The 18050-nt window shown below is 54.4% G+C and overlaps 9 protein-coding genes across 9 annotated transcripts, besides 1 other annotated feature; 5 read left to right on the top strand and 4 right to left on the bottom strand.

The window, feature by feature from the left end:
* Positions 1 to 2: 2 nt before the first annotated feature.
* On the bottom strand, positions 3 to 3989 carry CYME_CMK078C (hypothetical protein, conserved; the record flags this gene model as incomplete). The annotated part of the gene is made up of 1 exon (XM_005536449.1): positions 3 to 3989. One exon carries the CDS (start codon positions 3987 to 3989, stop codon positions 3 to 5), a length of 3987 nt encoding a protein of 1328 aa, XP_005536506.1.
* Positions 1361 to 3361: a sequence feature (possible transcribed region).
* A 278-nt stretch (positions 3990 to 4267) lies between the features above and the next one.
* On the top strand, positions 4268 to 6394 carry CYME_CMK076C (hypothetical protein, conserved; the record flags this gene model as incomplete). The annotated part of the gene is made up of 1 exon (XM_005536448.1): positions 4268 to 6394. The coding sequence occupies one exon, from the start codon at positions 4268 to 4270 to the stop codon at positions 6392 to 6394; it is 2127 nt and encodes a 708-aa protein (XP_005536505.1).
* A 130-nt stretch (positions 6395 to 6524) lies between these two features.
* CYME_CMK075C (hypothetical protein, conserved) lies at positions 6525 to 7490 on the bottom strand (the record flags this gene model as incomplete). Its single annotated transcript, XM_005536447.1, has 1 exon — positions 6525 to 7490. The coding sequence occupies one exon, from the start codon at positions 7488 to 7490 to the stop codon at positions 6525 to 6527; it is 966 nt and encodes a 321-aa protein (XP_005536504.1).
* A 282-nt stretch (positions 7491 to 7772) lies between these two features.
* CYME_CMK074C (similar to glutathione S-transferase) lies at positions 7773 to 9086 on the top strand (the record flags this gene model as incomplete). Its single annotated transcript, XM_005536446.1, has 1 exon — positions 7773 to 9086. The coding sequence occupies one exon, from the start codon at positions 7773 to 7775 to the stop codon at positions 9084 to 9086; it is 1314 nt and encodes a 437-aa protein (XP_005536503.1).
* Positions 9087 to 9184: 98 nt separating this feature from the next.
* CYME_CMK073C (probable transcription factor Hap5a) lies at positions 9185 to 9631 on the top strand (the record flags this gene model as incomplete). Its single annotated transcript, XM_005536445.1, has 1 exon — positions 9185 to 9631. The coding sequence occupies one exon, from the start codon at positions 9185 to 9187 to the stop codon at positions 9629 to 9631; it is 447 nt and encodes a 148-aa protein (XP_005536502.1).
* A 785-nt stretch (positions 9632 to 10416) lies between these two features.
* Positions 10417 to 10986, bottom strand: CYME_CMK072C (hypothetical protein; the record flags this gene model as incomplete). Its single annotated transcript, XM_005536444.1, has 1 exon — positions 10417 to 10986. One exon carries the CDS (start codon positions 10984 to 10986, stop codon positions 10417 to 10419), a length of 570 nt encoding a protein of 189 aa, XP_005536501.1.
* Positions 10987 to 11397: 411 nt separating this feature from the next.
* Positions 11398 to 11949, top strand: CYME_CMK071C (hypothetical protein; the record flags this gene model as incomplete). The annotated part of the gene is made up of 1 exon (XM_005536443.1): positions 11398 to 11949. The coding sequence occupies one exon, from the start codon at positions 11398 to 11400 to the stop codon at positions 11947 to 11949; it is 552 nt and encodes a 183-aa protein (XP_005536500.1).
* Positions 11950 to 12197: 248 nt separating this feature from the next.
* Positions 12198 to 14468, top strand: CYME_CMK070C (hypothetical protein, conserved; the record flags this gene model as incomplete). The annotated part of the gene is made up of 1 exon (XM_005536442.1): positions 12198 to 14468. One exon carries the CDS (start codon positions 12198 to 12200, stop codon positions 14466 to 14468), a length of 2271 nt encoding a protein of 756 aa, XP_005536499.1.
* Positions 14469 to 14860: 392 nt separating this feature from the next.
* On the bottom strand, positions 14861 to 16900 carry CYME_CMK069C (diacylglycerol kinase; the record flags this gene model as incomplete). The annotated part of the gene is made up of 1 exon (XM_005536441.1): positions 14861 to 16900. One exon carries the CDS (start codon positions 16898 to 16900, stop codon positions 14861 to 14863), a length of 2040 nt encoding a protein of 679 aa, XP_005536498.1.
* Between the last annotated feature and the right edge of the window lie 1150 nt (positions 16901 to 18050).

The raw sequence follows: 18050 nt of genomic DNA, 5'->3' as shown, positions 1-18050 counted from the left end.
AATCAGGGTCCGATCGCGTACATTTCTCCGTTCAGGCGATTCAGCAAGTAATATGCACCTTCCTCCGTCCTGACCCTAATCCACTTTGGCTCTTTTTGTGGAGTTGCGAACGTAATCTGCTTTCGCGGAGTATTTCCTGCCAGGTGCTGGGGTGTGCTGCCCGGCAGCGGGACAATATCGTCCGTGTCGGAAGCTGCATCGTCTCCGTGGGCACTCTCCCGTGCCGCTTGCTCTGTAGCGAATGATAGACGTTTCCGGGTGAGACTTTGGGAGCGTCCCTCTCCAGATGCTGCAGTGGATGCCAGAAGGATTCCGAATCTCGAAGCTGAAACCGAGCGACTGTATCTTGATATTCGGCGCTGCGGTTGATCCGGCGTGACCGGCTCTATCGCCTCGGAAAAGGAGCGATGCGTCCTGAATTTGCTTTCCAATTCGTCTCTTGACACGGGAATTGCTGCAAACGTTGAAACGGTGTCCATTGGGTGCACTTCTCCGTCATCGCTACCACGGCGCAATACTGATCGCGACTTGCGGCGGTGGGTCACCTCCGCGGAGCGCGGAGCAGATGAAGCAACATCTTGTTCCCGTTTGTTAGGCTTTGTCCCTCTGTACGCTCTGTAGCGGCGAGCAAGGTACCAAACGAGCATGGCAAGTAGGATTCCAGCAAGAATAACGGCAATGATTGCGAAAACGGATGCCGCATTCGGACTGCAGACGCGGTACTGAGGCACGACGACACTCTCAAAGTACGCCAAAGTTGGGCACGGTTTGCACGCCGTTGAACCGGTTCTGTTCGCTGAATACGTGTTTGCGGGGCATTTGACGCAAGAAGTTGCGGAGCTGTTGGCGCTCATATACCCGTTCGGACACGGCTCGCAGACAAAAGCACCCGAGGAATCTGAATACATCCCAGGCGAGCACACTTCATATTTCGTGGATCCGTCAGTGCTCACGTAGCCTCCCTTGGGAGCAGGCTCACACTTCGTATGCGCCTCGTATTGATTAAAAGTCCCTTTTGGGCAGGGCTTGCATGTGGACGCCCCTCGCCCAAGCCCAGCAGCGTCCGGGGCTGTATACGCAAATGTACCGGCCGGACAAACGGTGCAGTTCACAGAGCCGTTGGCAGGCGCGGAGTAGCCCGCACGGCACGCTGTGCACGATGTCGCGCCCAGATAAGTCACGAAGGTTCCTGTTTCACATGGTTCGCACTTGGATGCACCGCTCCGGTTTGAAAATGTTCCCGGTGGACAATACTGGAAGTACGCCGCTCCAGTACTGTTGACAAAACTCCCCGGTGGCGCTTCTGTGCATGAGCCGCTGGCATTGAACTGCGCGTAACTCCCTGTGTCGCAAGCGATACACTTTGTACTATTACCCTGGGAGTACCAACCTGCTGGGCATTCTATGCAGACTGCAGCACCTGTCACGTTAGAGAATGTTCCCGAAGGGCAGGCATCGCAGCGTGGAGCACCGGACGCGCCGGCCCGAGTACCAGCGGGACACGGTAAGCAGCCGCCGGCGCCAGTGCTGGGCTGATAATGCCCTGGAGCGCAGGAACTGCACGAGGTCGATCCTGTTTGGTTTGTATAGAAACCAGGTGGGCAAGCCTCGCAACTAGTCTGCCCTTGTCCAGCGGAAAAAGTTCCCAAAGGACACAGCTTACAGCTCGTGGAGCCACGCGTGTCTGAGAAGTAGCCTGCGCCGCACTGGTAGCACGTAGACGCTCCAGAGTGATTCGAAAAGCTCCCCGGCGGACAGTTCAAGCAAAAGACGGATCCATTGACTGGCGCATACTGCCCTGCCGGACATAAGGAGCACGCACGAGAGCCCTCTGAACTTGCAAAGACGCCCAGAGGACATGGTTTGCAAGCTGCAGCCCCGGGCGTGTCACTGAAGTAACCGGCTGGGCATTTTTGGCACATAGTGGACCCATTTGAAGCTGCGAACGAGCCAGCCGGACATAGTGAGCATGACTTGGATCCAATAGAGTTCCCGGAACTCCCCGGTGGACAGGGCTCACATGAACTTGAACCCTCACTCGCTGCATACGTTCCCGCGGGGCATATCTGACATGTAGCAGAGCTATAGTTGCCGGCGTAGGAGCCCGCTGCGCATGCTTGACACGAAGTCGATCCGTTACTCGCTGCGTAGGTTCCTGGGGCGCAGGCTTTGCACTCCGTGCTTCCAGCTAGTTCTGCATAAGATCCTGCCGGGCATATCTCGCACGCTGTAGAGTTGTAGTTGCCCGCGTAGGAGCCCGCTTTGCACGTCTGACACGAGGTCGACCCGTTACTCGCTGCGTAGGTTCCTGGGGCGCAGGCTTTGCACTCCGTGCTTCCAGCTAGTTCTGCATAAGATCCCGCCGGGCATATCTCGCACGCTGTAGAGTTGTAGTTGCCGGCGTAGGAGCCCGCTGCGCATGCTTGACACGAAGTCGATCCGTTACTCGCTGCGTAGGTTCCCGGGGCGCAGGCTTTGCACTCCGTGCTTCCAGCTAGTTCTGCATAAGATCCTGCCGGGCATATCTGACATGTAGCAGAGCTATAGTTGCCGGCGTAGGAGCCCGCTGCGCATGCTTGACACGAAGTCGATCCGTTACTCGCTGCGTAGGTTCCCGGGGCGCAGGCTTTGCACTCCGTGCTTCCAGCTAGTTCTGCATAAGATCCTGCCAGGCATATTTTGCAGGAGCTCGCTCCAAGTTCGTCCGTGAAATAGCCTGGGGCGCAGGTATTGCACTGGGAACTACCGCGCGACTGCTGATAGGTTCCTTTTGGACAGATTGAGCAGTTTCCGGCTGGGGATACAGCAAAGCTTCCCGCAGGGCATGTACCACAAAATCTGAAGCTTGTCGATGCATTTGCAAACGTTCCGTTGGGGCACGCCATGCAAACACTAGAACCATCTGTGGGTGCGATAGTGCCGGGACTACACTGTTTGCATGTCGTACGGTTACCAGCCCAGCCGGCGGGACATATGCATGACGCCGTGTCATATATGGATCCCAATGGGATCGGGCAGCTGAAGTGATTTCCGGTAAAGTTGGCGCTTGTTACTGTAGAGGGCAGAATGGGAACTTGTCCACTGAAATTGTTGCTCGAGAAGTCCACGGCGACTAGGTTCGGAGGCAACTCCGGTATGGTGCCACTGAAATTGTTGTGACCGAGAAGGAGCAATTGCAGCTCGCTGAATCCGAAGAGTTCCGGAAGAGTGCCTTCGAGGCTATTGTATGATAAGTCGAGTATCTGCAAGTTCTTCATGTAGACGATACTATCCGGAAGTGTTCCCGAGAAATTGTTGTTACTAAGGTCCAAGAAATATAAATTGCTGCAATTTCCAATAGAATCGGGTATTTGGCCAGACATTTCATTGCTCGCGAAACTTAAATCATGCAAGTATTTCAACTCTCCTATACAATCAGGAATTGTTCCGGAAAGATCATTTTCCCTCCCTTTGAGAGAAGAAAGGCTACGTAACATACAGATGCTATCAGGCACCTCACCATAGAATCCAGAATCCTCAAATTTTAACTCAACGAGATTCGTGAAATTCGATATCCAAGTTGGTATTACTGTACGAAGATCTGGGTTGTAACTCAGGTCCAGCGTACTTAGATAACCAAGCGATGCAAGTTCCTCCGGGATCCCTCCACAATATATATTTTCATGTTCAAGATGGAGCCCTGAAACTTGTCCAGCTGAAGTGCAGTCAACAAATATCCAATCATCTGAACTTCCACAAGGAGAAGAGTTTGAAGTCCAACAATTGCTCGAGCAAAAGCGATTCAGAGTCCAATTTGCCCCCCCACATTCTTCATAGAAAAGGAAAAGAGGTGACGTATTCCCTGATGCCCGAGCAACCTCAGGGACTACATTCATCTGCACAGCTGGCGAGGTTCCGAGGATTTCTTTTTGAAGAAAATGCAGTACAAGCCACAAGAGTGCTGCAAGCGACAGCTTGGAAACTATGCGAAACAGGCTAAAACAGATCATTGAATTCTGTTACGTGAAGGAGAACGAGAATGTATTTTACTGATTTTCGAGAAAAATGTTTTACACACTTGCACACTTGATGTACTTTTGCGACCCATTCCTCGCCCATCGGATCTTCGCGACCTTTGGATGAGTCAAATCGCAGCGAGACCGCGGTGTTTTTCTGCCCGATGAGGGCCGGACGTAAGTGTGTTTTCATAGTCCCAGTGAATACCTTCCGATTCTTAACTCCACCTAGCATTGCAACTGCTTATTTTCGAGTATGCTTTTCTTCTCCTATGAAGGTTATCTTTCGGCGGAGTCTATTCGTGCTACTATTTTTCCAAGTCCCACTGTGGCTAGTAGCACCGTTTTTTTCTGCCTCCGTCGGAGGCTCACTTACTGGTGTCGGAAGTATAGTTACTTGTCTGGATTCTGGGAGGCCAGGAAGCATTCCTTGCTCAAAAAAATGGGTGCTTACCCTAGCTGTAGAAAACGGAGCCACGGCAGCCTCGTCCTCCGTAAGTGCGACCCAGGCCGTGTACGGCAGCAGTTCAGCGAACGCAACGGTACGATCGGCGGATAATCCTAACACAGTGTACGCTTTCAAGTATCAGGTGCATATCACACTGACAAAGTCTAGGATACGGCTGGACTACCCTCTTTACTATCAAAGCGATTTTAACAACAAACCCTATGAAATCGTTTACAAGTACAACCAGAAGGGTCCGTTGAACTGGCTGGATAACCAGTGCGTCGCAACCTGGGGCAGCAGTGACCCAACATGCGGTTACGCTTACAATCCCAGCTGGTCAACGAAACCAGCAGACCGGATACTCTACTCCCAAGGCTTCTGCTGTGATTGCAATGCTGGGGATTTACTGGGGCTGTCGCCAAACAGAATTCGTGGCGGACTGGATTGCAGTCTGCTCAACTTTGATAACCCCACTGAGTCAGCACACTGTTTGCGATTTGATAGTTTGTGGTATTCTGCTTTCCAAATTGGCGAACCCGACGTCAATTTTGTAATTCTTGTGAACGTTACCAAATGCCCCCTCGCCAACAGTACTATCAAATCAATTTCTGGGCTCGTTGGAAATCAGGATCAAGCTATTCAAAACTGCTCGACCGAGATCATTTCACTCTCACCGAGTTCTCCTATTGGTTATGCCTCGAACGGGAAAATAAGCGCTCAAGCGATTGGTGACTTTGCTCCGTGGGAGGGAACTCCATCATACTCAGAGAAACTCTTCTTCGTTCCTTCAGTCTGCACCGACACCTCTGAGGCTTGGTGTGTGGATCGAATTTCCTATATTCCCACCGAGATAAACCGGTGGATGCTCATCGATAACGATCTAGTTACGATCACTGGAGACACTTGCGATAAGATTGGTGTTAGTTACAGTGCATTCACAAATGAGGGGCAGCGATGCGAGCGACCAACGCAATCATGTCTCCACGATCAACTTCAGGATTACTATGACTCGGATCTTGCTCTTGAGCAAACCGGAAAGGTTGGCAGTTATTTTGTCCAGTTTTTTGGTGATTTTGACGTCAGTGGATTGACACCACGGAATCCACTGTTACGGTTTTTCACAAACCGGACTCAAGCAACTGAGGTTGTGCTACAGTTCGCGGCTGAGGAGTTGTTTTACACTATTTATTTGGCACCCGCTCGATTTCTACGTCATCTATCGAAGATTAATCCGTTCACTTCACAATCGAAAGGAGGTTTAATTGATCTTTGGATAGTTTCTGAAGGAACTGGACAGAATGCGGCTCAGTTTACAGTCAGTGCATCCTGTGAACCTAACGTTGAACCTATTCAGGCTCAGATCGTGACGCTAGCGCCGGGTCAACTTGTTTCAATTTCATTGCCTATTATAGAAACCAAGGCGACCGGTGGAGCAGGTGTGTGCAACTGCACATTGCGGAACGCCCTGGGTCAAGTTCTGGACGTCCTCGTTCTCGAATTTAACGCTAGTAGTGTGCGGACTACGGATGGCGCGCAAGGGGGCAGCGCATCGACGACATCTGGAAACCTAACGCATACCGGAAGTTCACCGTACCCATCAGGCGGTTGCGGTAGTTGCGGCGGGCTCCTGGATATTGGGTGCATCTTCGCCAATGTGTGCATCCTGAACATTTTGTTTTTTATTGGCCTGTTGTTCCTCATTCTTTTGCTATTGTGCTGCTGCCGAACTTGCATTTGGAGATGCTGCTGCGGCTGCTGTGGCCTGCTGGGGAAGGGTTTCTCCCTCCCGCCGGGCCTCCGCGCGAGGACGCAGCGGCGTGGATACTTCACGAGCGTCACCGCTTTGCCGGGACAGACACTGCCTGCCCTACCCAAAGCGGCGCTAGTGCGTTCCGTGTCCCTGGAGGGCCCCAGTATGCTACAGACGGTCGCGTGCTCTAAAGCAAGATAGGCGACTGCGTTCCGTTCGAGCGCAGCGGCAACACAGAGACCTCTGGCGGACGCCCCGTGACAAGTCCAGCCTCCAGCACCTGACTCGCCGAGTATGTCTGCCGCTGCACCCAGCGTGCACGCTGTGGGCGCTATTTTCGCTGGTACCAAAAGTACTGCGCCATAGGCGCGACGACGCTGATGATCAGCAGAGTGGCGACGACGCCCACATATTTCTTTCGCTGACTCTCGGTCTCCTCTCTTGTCTTAAAAGAGGCCACCTTCTCAGATTTGCGAACGACCGGAGGGCCAGGGTCATCGCGACCCGAGAGAACGGCCTCCAGTCTGTTGGTAACGTCCAGAAGTGCAGCACCATACTTGCCCTGCAGTGTGTTGAACGGATAGGTCTCGTTCGCGATGCTCATCAAAACAGAGTTTGGGATGGCTCTCTGCACTTGATCACCTGCGTAATACCCTCCCTTGGCTGTCTTCGGATTCAAAACAAGAACAAGAAGATTGCCATCACCATTCTTTGACTCATAAACCTCCCGAGCGAGACTATTCAAGTCCGTTCCGAGTGGAATGTCACGTTTTATTAGGATGAAAACCCGGTAACCAGTATTCTGAACCAAAGCCTGCAGCGAGCTATTTACTCGCGAAACCACGCTTCCTGGAGAGGTTCCAGTGTCATCTTCGACAAATCCAGTTAGATCCGCGGCAAACGCTCCAGGAATTTGCAGAGATTCCAGGAACCTCTGAATACATGTTCCTTCGGAGGCAGCAGGCCTCGCCTCGCTCGTCGTCCCGCAAAAGCTCGACTCCATCGCCGCAGATGCTAACGATGTTCCACTGGAGCTCAAACCATTTCGAGCTTGGTCTTCGCAAACAAGTGCAAACAAGAGTGCACAAGCTATACTCGCCGCAGACTTTGCCACCTCCAGGCGGAGGCTGATCGCAGGTTTTTGAGGTGCCCGGCGCCCCGGCGCCTCGTGTTCCGCAAGCACGAGGCCATGCGTGCGACACCAGCGTTTCGGACGCACGCTCAAACCTATAGGCTGTCTTCTACGAACAAAGGGCCTCTTTTGAGAGCTATTTCGGAAACTGTTAACGATGAACATGAGCCTGTCCAGCGGAGCCTGAAAACAAAGAGGGCAGTGCTCGCTGAGCTCCGCGGCAGATCGCCTGGGAGGTTGAGGATCATGTGCTAGTAATTTTATCCATATATGAACTATGATGGCAGTCGTCATGTCGAGGGCGCTGTACCCGCAGCTGCACGTCACACGTCGGGAGATGCAGCGGCTGTGTAATCCATAGCTCCTGGCAATACTGTTCAAGTCTGCGTCAGGTATTCCGTGCGGTTCCTATGGTTGATTCTATAGAGACCTGTGCAGAAAAGCAAAATGACGCTTAAATCGTCAAAGACCAGCCACGCGTTGTTTGTTCTGAGCACTTGTGGCTCGCAATCCCGGCGGAGGCCACCGGTGTCGCCGATTCGCTCCCATAGCGCCAAGCTGCTACGAACGCCAAATAGGAGGAATTCGCGCCGAACGCGTCAACTGCCTACGACGATTGTATGTCGAATGGACGAGCGCACGGTTCGGAGGAACAGTGGGGCGGGTATCCTGTCCTCCGCGGTTCCTTTTGAGCTTTTAGTGCGAATGGCGCGGCTGTTTTGGCGACAGCTCTGGCACCTTATGATGTCACAACTCGCCCCTACTAGGAAGGGTACCGGATCATATGAACGCCCGCCGCCTTCGTATCTATCAAGTGGCTACAAGGACCAGATCTGGACGGGTTCATTCGAAGAAGACCAGTTCCTCCTGTTTTATGGAATCGAGTGTCCCTGGTGTCATCGATGTTTACTAGCCGCGGCATTCCACCGCCTGACAGATAACTCTAATGCTTCTCGCATTATAGTTCCGGTGCGTGTATATCCTTCCCCGGAAGGCAAGTGGGTGCTCAGGCCGGTAGGTTCGCGTTCTAACGCAGAAGACGCCAACGAGCGTCTGCCAGCCACGTATCGATCGGCCCGCGACTTGAAACAAATCTACCGTAATGCCGATCCCTCTTTTCGGGGGCGTGCTACTGCCCCGCTCTTGGTGGACGCCCGCTCTGGCCTCATCGTCTCGAACGAGTCAGCAGATATCGTCCGCTTCATGCGGCATATCGCGACCGAACGGCAGACTCCCAGCGGCATCGACCCTTTCCCTGCAGAATATCAGTCGCAAATTGAAGCTGACAAAACATGGATTCACGATAATCTGAACAACGGAGTCTACAAGGTCGGATTCGCGAGGACGCAGGCTGCTTACGAGGATGCCGAGCGGAGTGTATTCCAGACGCTCGCGGAGCTGGAACAGAGGCTCGCGGGCCAGCGGTACGTGAGCGGCACGCCATATCCTAGTGAAAGTGATATATTTCTATTTCCGACCCTGATTCGCTTCGATTCTGTATATCATACGCTCTTTCGCTGCTGTCAGCGAAAGATCACAGAGTTTCCAAACCTGCACGCTTGGATGCGTGATATGATCCAAACGTACGCAGCTGAGGTGTCTCACACCTTCGATGTCAAAGAAACTGCGAATAGCTATTTCAAATCCTTGTTTCCTTTGAATCCCAGTGGCATTGTGCCTAAATACGATCTAGGACGCTTGGATGTGCCGCATCAGCGGGAGCAGCTCGGCGCGAAACCGGACAGCTTACAGCGGCCGTAAATCGGCGTTTTGGGCGACGTGCCAAAGGTGCGCTGTGTACTGTTGCTGCGCGCTTTTGTTGTTTGAGGGGTACCATTCTTGTTCAGGTCTAAAGGAATATGAGTCACTCAAACCAGAGACTGGAACAGGCTCTTGCGGAAATGTGGCGGAGACACCTTCGGGAGTGCGAGACCGCCACTGATTTTAAGAACCACGCACTGCCGCTGGCTCGGATAAAAAAGATAATCAAGTCCGACGAGGACGTGCGAATGGTTAGCGCTGAGGCACCTATTATATTTGGCAAGGCCTGTGAACTCTTTGTTCAAGAGCTGACGTTGAGGGCCTGGGCTATCACTGAGGAGGCGAAGCGAAGGACGCTGCAACGCAGCGATGTGAGCGCTGCCATTCAAAAGACTGATATTTTTGACTTTCTGATTGACATTGTTCCGAAGGAAGATTTGTTGGTATCGCAACCAAACGTTCACGGTTCTCTCTCTGCGCCGCCCGTGCACGCGCTCTACGCCAACCGCATGGAACACGGTCACGGAACCGAAACGGGTATGTGAGCGAGACGCTGCGGATATGCCGTGTTCAACGGAAAACGCATGTCTCACATCACACGTGGTACGTCAGCGCGCACCAGTCTGACGGAGGACACCAAAGTTTCCAGGACGCTTCCTTGGGCTTTATGGCAATCTTTGCGCTGCATTCCCTTAGCATGCGTCCCCCAAGGATGAATACTTAGCTCTCTATCGGGCAGCGAATGTGTCGCCGGGGCGGTAAACACTCGATACTTTAGTCTCAGACTTGTATGAGACTCTCCAGTCCGCACAGAGGACGCATCGGCTGCCTGAAAGCTTCCCCAGCTGCCTCTCATAGGCGTCGGGTCGAATGCAGTACTGATCGCTCTGAAAGAATCGTTTTCCGTCACGAGAATGCGCAGCGAGCGTTAGTGCGCTCTGTTGGAGAGAACGAACCATTTGCGTTGGCAAAACTGCGCTCCAAATATTTTCCCCTGCGCATACCGTCATGGTATGATAAGCGATAATCGGGCATGAGGGCGACCAGACCCACAAGCCGCACGTCAGGCCTCAAGACACCAGGACACAGGGCAAGCAATTGGGATTTAGATGGACGCGCAAATGCCGCCGTCGGAGATTGCCCTTTTTACATGTTTACGAGCACTTCGCCGCTGTCAAACATTCACTTGAGGCGGTTCGCATCGGCAGGCACGCCACGAGAACGCAGTTCGTGCAACGTCTGTGCGCCGACTCTGGGACAGGCAGCGTCGCGGATGTTCGAATGGCGGAGCGGGAGGGGGGGCCTCAATGCGCTCCCCCTGTATTCGCCATTAATACATTCGCGCTCGGGCCACGAATGGCCAACATAAGCAGCAACAGAAAGCAAAAATTGCAGCTCCGATTCCCAAACAAACAAGGGCCAGCAGAATCGTGGGAAGACTGATACCGGATAGATTGAATCCGCCGCCTCCAGTGGAGTTTGCAGGGGAGGTCGCCCCGCCTCCATTCGAGCTCGAGTTCGTACTGGGATACTTCACATTGCAATAGACTCGATTCTTTGGGTTCTGGTTGGGCGCGGTACCGTACCCGTCCTTACAAAAGCAAACTTGCAATGACCGATTGCATGACTTGGTACCCTCTAGGTCACAGTTTAGGTTGCACGCACACTGCACCGGAGCATTCTCCGGTACGGTGTACCAGCCGCTGTTACATGTGCACGTACTGCCGCCCGCGCTATTGTTCACCGTACCCTGATAGCAGTCAGCTGCGGCGCTCGGGCGCTGATATATGGTTCCGTACGAACTCAAAGACACCAGTTCACTGCCGGTCTGCCACCTTGGGACCCAATAATAAAATACCTGGATGCAGAGTAGTGCCAGGAAGGCTGTTGCAGCGCGCATGCAGGACACGCAGCACCGTTCATGCGGTCAGCGTTGCGGGCAGCAGGCGCAGGGCCTCATGCGCGCCCCGCCGCCACGCGGACCCCTCGACTGTCCGGATCGCCCGAGCGACCGGTCGCTCAGGCGATCGGCGCGCCCCATGAACACGTGTCCGTGTACGCACCGATTAGCAGTCGGTGGCGCGCTGGGCGCAATCGCCCGCCGCGACGGCCGCAAGGGCCTGCATGTCATCTGCACTTCATGGGGTCTCGCTGGGGAGCACGGGCCGCTACCCGATTTCCTGCAGTTCTTCAACGCAATCGTGTCCCGTCCCCAGGTGCGTGTCATCAAATGCTTCGTCGCAGTCTGTAGCAGACATGTTCAACGTGCGTTCATTTGTAAACTTAACAAATCCGAGGGAACACTACAGACATGGAAGTTGGGGATCCCGGAGGGCCATCATCGTCGACTGCCGAAGAAAACGCTAAAAATCCCAACGAATTCAGCTCGGACCCGCTAAAAATCCACTTTCGCCGAGCATCGAGCGAAGAAGAAGAAGAGAGATACGCGAGAAAAGGATTCTTTGCCCGACAGGACGATATCGAGACTTTGGTGGCAAAGAAGGCACGCGCTCGAGGTACTCTTGCGCTGATGAGTTCCAGTAGAGGCAGTAAACCGCATCGAGTTCTTGAACGGCGACGTCAACGCCGCCAACAATATCATGAGATATGCTTTGCTGAAGAAGAGACCCGAGGGGCTGATAGGATACAACTTTGTGGGGTAGGCTCTCGGGGTAGAGGTGTGCAAGGAGAAGCCGAAGCTGATAGTAGGTGGCTTGTCGAAAGGCTGGGAGGCGTCTGCGCGTTTGTATCAGTTTACCCTCGTTTGCCGTCGCTCTTTGTGGACGGTAAAACCGTCCTGTCCCCGTGCTACGACAGCACCGGCGCTCTTGGCGCTACCGCGGACGCCCACAGCATGCACTAGGCGCACGATAGAACGTACGAAACGACCAGTATATCCGAGAAAAAATGGGTAATGGAACTTGGAATTAGGTGGAACGACGGATGCTTTACTGCGCGCTGATACCAAGCACACAATCGGGGAACGCTGGCTTGTGTAAAGATTTTTGTCAAATAAGAAACATTCTCATCGAAACGTTATAGATCGGGGTTCAGCTGTTAGCCGTCTGCTTGTTGTCTGCTGCTGCCGCTGCTGCTGCTGCTACAAGAAAGATGGATCTGATGCCGACCAAGCGGGAACCAAGTACGAGCGGAGTTGGTATGCCAGTGTCGTCAAGCGGCGGCGATCCGGGTCACTCTGACAACGAAAGTAACCTCTCGCGCGTACTGTTTGTCTACGGCAGTCTTCTTGGCCGCGAGGTAGAAGTGACGCTTCGTGATGGTAGTCGCTACAAGGGTACCTTGTACGCAGCAGTGCCCGAAGAGGGCGTCGTGCTCCGTTTTGCAGAGCGAGTACGTATGCACGGCCTTTCGTGGCACGAGCAGCTACCGAAACCGGCAGTGCCTCCGGTGCCGTTTATGGTATTCCGTCGCTCTGATCTGGTCAGGCTCTACGCAAAAGGAGTGCCGCTAGCCTCCGGCGATAATGCAGAGGCGGCTCCTCGACCGTCTGTTGAGACAGGCACGAGGTCGGGGTCGGTTGTCACGGACCGAGAGATCAGTCACGGTGCTGAACGAGAGAGTCCCTCTGAGCGAGAACTCGTTGCATGGGCGGACGATCAAGCAGCCCCGGACGCATCTGCAACTAAACGAAAAGCGGAGGGCGCTCACCGGAACGCACCGCATCGCGAGCTCGCCTTTGACGCTCTCGACCGGTATCAGCGAACAAAGTGGGACCAGTTTGTGGAGAACGAACGCAAGTTCGGAGTGAAAACCACGTACACAGAGGAGCATTATACCACGAAATTAGATCCGAACCGCTTTTCCGAAGCAGATATCGCCCGCGCCGCGAGACTGGCAGCTGAAATCGAATCGAAAGCAGCGGATAATCCCCATGTGGCCGAGGAACGTGGCCAGTTCATTCAATTGGCAGATGAAAGCGGCTGCGATGACGAGGAACTTCGATATGGGGCTGTTGTGCGCACCGCGGAGCATCCCGGAGAATCAAACGAGCCTCGCACCAGCGAAGAGATCGGGCCACGACCAACGGGGATACCTGCATCCGAGGACACAAGCAGCTCTGCAACGGATGCTCCAATGCGACCCGCAGCCTCAAAAGCTACCGCTGCTGGTATCTCGATAGCTGCGTCCACTGAATACTTATATGCGCTGCGACGAAACCGTTCATCAGCTTCATTGTCGCGAAACAGCTCGTCAGAATACTTGCTCGACCAATATGATGTCGAGCACAAACGAGTCCTCCAACGTCTGTCGAGTCGACAAAGGTTAGAGGATGCGCGGATGACTGGTGTGGTGGTTGCGCGGAGCGGCTCCACATCGCCCGCGATGGGGAACGGGAGCGATCGAGCGTCACCGGCCCTGGCAACAACCCCTACAGCGCCTAGCGCAGGCCCCATCCCCGCGAGTGTCACAGTCGGCCGCGAGGTCGTTGGTCTGAACCTGGAGCTAAGTGTTCCGCATGTGCCTGATGAAGTGATTCAGAAGCTGAATGAGTTCAAAGCGCAGCAGCAACAGCAACAGGGCTACGAAAGCGAGCGCAGCAGGGAGCGCGAAACGGAATATTTTCGCCGCTTTAGTGCCGATATTGAGCGAAAGACAAGTTCCGGTAACTTGCGTTCCATGATCCGTGCAGGCAGCAAATTGTCGTTGGCCGGCTCCGAGAGCAGTCTCGCCGTGGAAGCGACCAGTGACGAACGAGAGCGCAGCCTAATCCAGTCGCCGAAAGAACAAGCGAAGAGTGAGTTCAGTGGCGGCAGCGCCACTAGCGGTAAGGCAATGGATCCGAACGCGAAGGATTTCCACCTCAACGTGAATGCCGAAGAATTCGTGCCATCGCAAGCGCTGATTGAACCGGCTCCTCAGGAGCAGCAGCGCTTTCAGAACGTTTCGTCTGGAAATCCTCACCGAGGCCGAGGCGGCCGGTCACGCTACCGGGGCATGTCTATCGCGCAACGGGAGCAGGTTTTTCTGATCCAGGGCGGTGGCGGTTACTTTTATGGTCCGGGGATGGGCGCGGCACACCCAGCAGCGCAACCGTATCCGTCTGCGTACTTTTTGCCGTATGCGCCGCAGCCCCTCATGGGACCCGCTGGCTACTCAGCAATGCCCATGCAGCCGATTCCGGCCTATCCACCGCTGCCGCACTTGCTGATGCCTCCATACCCACAGCCGTTCACTTCTCCGACGGATTTCATGGGTGTACCGCCCGGCGTCGCGAGTGCTGAGCCCATCATGGGGTCCCGTCACACGCACAGCGTACGAGCGGAGCACGGCACCCACTATACAAGCCCAGCGGCAGGTGTAGCGCCTGATGCGAGCCCATTGAAGTCCCCAGGGCAAGAACAAGCACCCACCAGACCGTGATGGTCATACGAAAACGTCCACCATTGTGTGGGCAGCTCCACGGCCCCGATTGCGGCAATGATGTCTTCCAACTGCGTTATCTTGCTGAACATTCGCCTAACGCAGCGCGCTGATGATGCATCCGAATCAATGGATCCTGCTGAGCCGCCACGGTCCATCGCTACTTCGCTATCTCTGTGCACGAGGCGTTTGGGCATCTTGCCGCTAACGCGCTGACAGAGGATCAAGTTTCCTCCGCCGCTTCAATAAAAATGGATGACGCGGGCACTGCTTGCGTCGCTTGCCGAGCCCCTTGTCTCAGCCTTGCAGGTGTGAATACGGAATTGGGTTTCCTCCACTGCCCCAGTAAAAATGGATAAAGCATGCGATGTTAGCGTCGCAAGCAGGGCCCTTTATTTCGCCCCGACAGGTTCACCAGCAGGCTGGCGCTTGCCACCGAAACAGCTGCCCAGCGCGTGCGACAACCACCGAGATCGTGAGAACCTCTCTCGTTGCTTGGGCGCCCCGGACTCGTCATTTTCTTCGGGATGCGTCTCGGGTTGGCGGTTGCTAGCATGCCCGCTACGCTCGACACTGATGGAACGCTCAGATGCCACAGTGCGGCTGACGGAAGATCTCGGCGGCACATCTGGGGCGCTGCGAGCGATCCTGGCACGTTCTCCAACACCAGCCAAGAACGCCTCACTCGCCTTGGAGAGGCCCTGCTCTATATATCTGATGGAATCTGGTTGACTGAAAACTGCGCTGGGTGCACTGGTTGGCTTCAGGTAGGGAGCAACGAGACCGCGGACCAAGCGCATGCGCGAGTCTGCCTTAAAGATTGCCCCAGCGTAGAGTGGGCCAAGCAGGAAGCCTACCTGAAACGAGAAAGGCTCAATTTCGATGCATTCATTACGTGCTTGGTTCCATGCCTCACCGTCACATTGCACTGCGATATGTTTGGCGACAAGCGACGAGGCCGCGCGGACCAACGAAGAGCGACTCTCCTCAAGCTCAATGCGAATTTTCCTACCGTTCCGCAGACGCTGAGCCTCGCGACCCATTTTAATCCATACAAAATGAACAAGACTCTTCATGGTCATGATATCCAACCTGCCGTCGTCCACGCACGGCAGGACTGCGCTGCTGACAGAGTCGTGCGGGCCCACAGCGTCCTGACGTGCAGCCTGAGATGATTCCCTTTCGACAGGATCGGGGCTATGATGCGCTCCCTCCGTGCGTGCGTCGATTGTAGCCGCATGCTTATCTACCGCGCTCCCCCCGGGAGGATGTGCTTCCGACTGGGAAACCGTATGATCCCCTGAGGACCGACGATGAAAGCAGCGACAAAGTTGGAGTACCTGTTGCTGTTTCCGAGCTAGGGCCCGACGCTGACGGCGGGCCACTCCACCTGGATCCGCCCCAGCACCATAGGAAGGAATGTTTGCGAATAAAAGGGACTGCGCGGCGCGTGGAATCTTGATGCGTTGCCCATCAACATAGAGCGTGATGCGCTCCTTGTAAAGAGGTCGCGCCCGACTCAGCATCGTTCGTTCGATCCCAAAGAGAGCATGTGAAATGTAGTTAAGCGTCTGGCTCCGATATCGTCTCGGATTTGCTTCTCGTCGAGAGTTGAAAAGCAATTCCACATCCGCATCGCATCCGAGGGACAAATAGCTCAGCATCGTGAAACGTCTCGCATACGTAGACTCTTCCTCTTCATCGGACTCCGAATCCGAACCTTGACCTGGCGCACAAGCCCCAGATTCAGCGCTTGCGAAGCGAACACTGCGGTCTCTGTTCGCAGAAGCCTCACCGGAGGAGAAGTGGGCTAACAGCGAGCTGCTGCGCGAGCCTTGCTGCCTCCTCAGTCGCTTTCGCGTCACCTGCCAGGTATCCAGCGGAACCGGTACACTCTCTACTGCATACCTGACCACGCCCTCGAAAAAAGGCCCGCTTACACCCACGAGATTCGAGCCCCAGCCCAGCGTGCGCGCTAGATCGTTACCAGTACCGATGGGAATCGGGGCAAACGCCCATTTGCGAAGAACGTCCAGCTGACGATCGGAACTGGCTGAATCGCCTGAAGCGCTGAGTCGACTCACCACCTGTACATAACTATCGACAACGCGACTAATAGTTCCGTCGCCACCGCAAATAAGAATGCGGAGGTTTTCCTCTGCTCCAAAGTTCTCAACCAGCCACTCGGCAGCGCTTGGGACCTGCAGCACGTTCAGGCACTTTTCCGCTCCCAGAATCTTACGCAGCACCTCCAGAACTTTCGCTCCCCTCAGTCCACCAGACTTGGGGTTCACACACGCCACCGCAGTTGCAGCCATGCGACACCGCGAACACCTGCCGTCCACCAAGCTCCGCTGCTGCCACAGAAAGAATCCTTCTAGGAGCTGCTTTCGCGACGTTCGCGATTGCATACGAGTCGGATTTTTTTCCATTGGCAAAACGTTTCCATAGGCCAGCGTTCTCCGATTATGCGCATTTTTCTTTTCTTACTTTTTTGTGTTATTTTTTTCAGTGCGAGGTGAGGTATCCATCAACCCCCTACTCCCATGTTATATTACCTATACTTCATCTCGGATATTCTGGTCGTTTCGTACGTCCTATCGTGTGCCGAGCCTGCCGAAAGCGGCAGCAATAGCGCCTACAGCGCCGGTGCTGTCGCTGCACCGAGACAGAACGGCGTTACCGTACCACAAAAGGCGTCGGCTCGAGGATGAGTCGGATGCATCCGCCCGAAGCACCGACAGCAGGTGGCCTGCGAAGTCTGTGCTGAGCGCAACCGCAGGTGTTAGATCGTAAACTCCTTCGGAACGCAAAGCTTGCGTCTCGCATGCGTATGCTTTCGAAAACATGAAGACGAGGCCTGGCACACGGACGCTACAATGGACAAACAATAGATTTTTGCGAGTGGCTGGTCTCTCCTACGAACTCGGGTATCTCGCATTTTGCCTAGTTTGAGGTCCCAACGGCACGAAGATGGGCATCAGGGAACGGATACTGCATGGGGAAAAATATATTCACCGATAAGCAAATGAGTCTGTGCAACAGGTGTCCTGTATTTATACAAGAGGATGCTCCCGCAGTATAGACATATGCGTCTTGGTTCGGCTTGGAGCAATATTACGGGAACGGATGCGAGGCGAATCAAGTGAATGGGAGCTGATGTACTGTCTAAGGGGGCTGTTGCGCTGACTGCCGCCACTGCTCAGCGCCTGATACGCATCTGTGCACAAAATCGAACGGAGTCCAGTTGTTTGACTCTGCGGTAAACGCTAGTGTATGCTTCTGTTCCGGTTGTCATCAAAACATGCCTTTCTAGGCTATTTCGTCCACTGCTTTCTTTTCCTGACTAGCATCACCGGGTTCAAATTCACCGGTCTCTCCTTTGCCTCGAGATCTGTCGTCAGCAGTCACACGATGCTGATCGCAGCATCAGAGTTTTGATTCCGATGTCTCTGGCATTTTTCGACGCACCTCATGCAGAAGCAATCATTGCGGTTGATGCTTCAGTTATGATGCTCATCTTCGTTGTTCAAATCCTCCGCGGGCCCATCGCAGCGTCGGCACTTGCCTACAGTCCGATGG

This window comes from Cyanidioschyzon merolae, chromosome 11 (assembly GCF_000091205.1).
Source record: "Cyanidioschyzon merolae strain 10D DNA, chromosome 11, complete genome".
Classification (NCBI taxonomy): domain Eukaryota; phylum Rhodophyta; class Bangiophyceae; order Cyanidiales; family Cyanidiaceae; genus Cyanidioschyzon; species Cyanidioschyzon merolae.
Note: the sequence above shows the minus strand (reverse complement) of the source record. Positions and strands in the feature narration are given on the sequence as shown.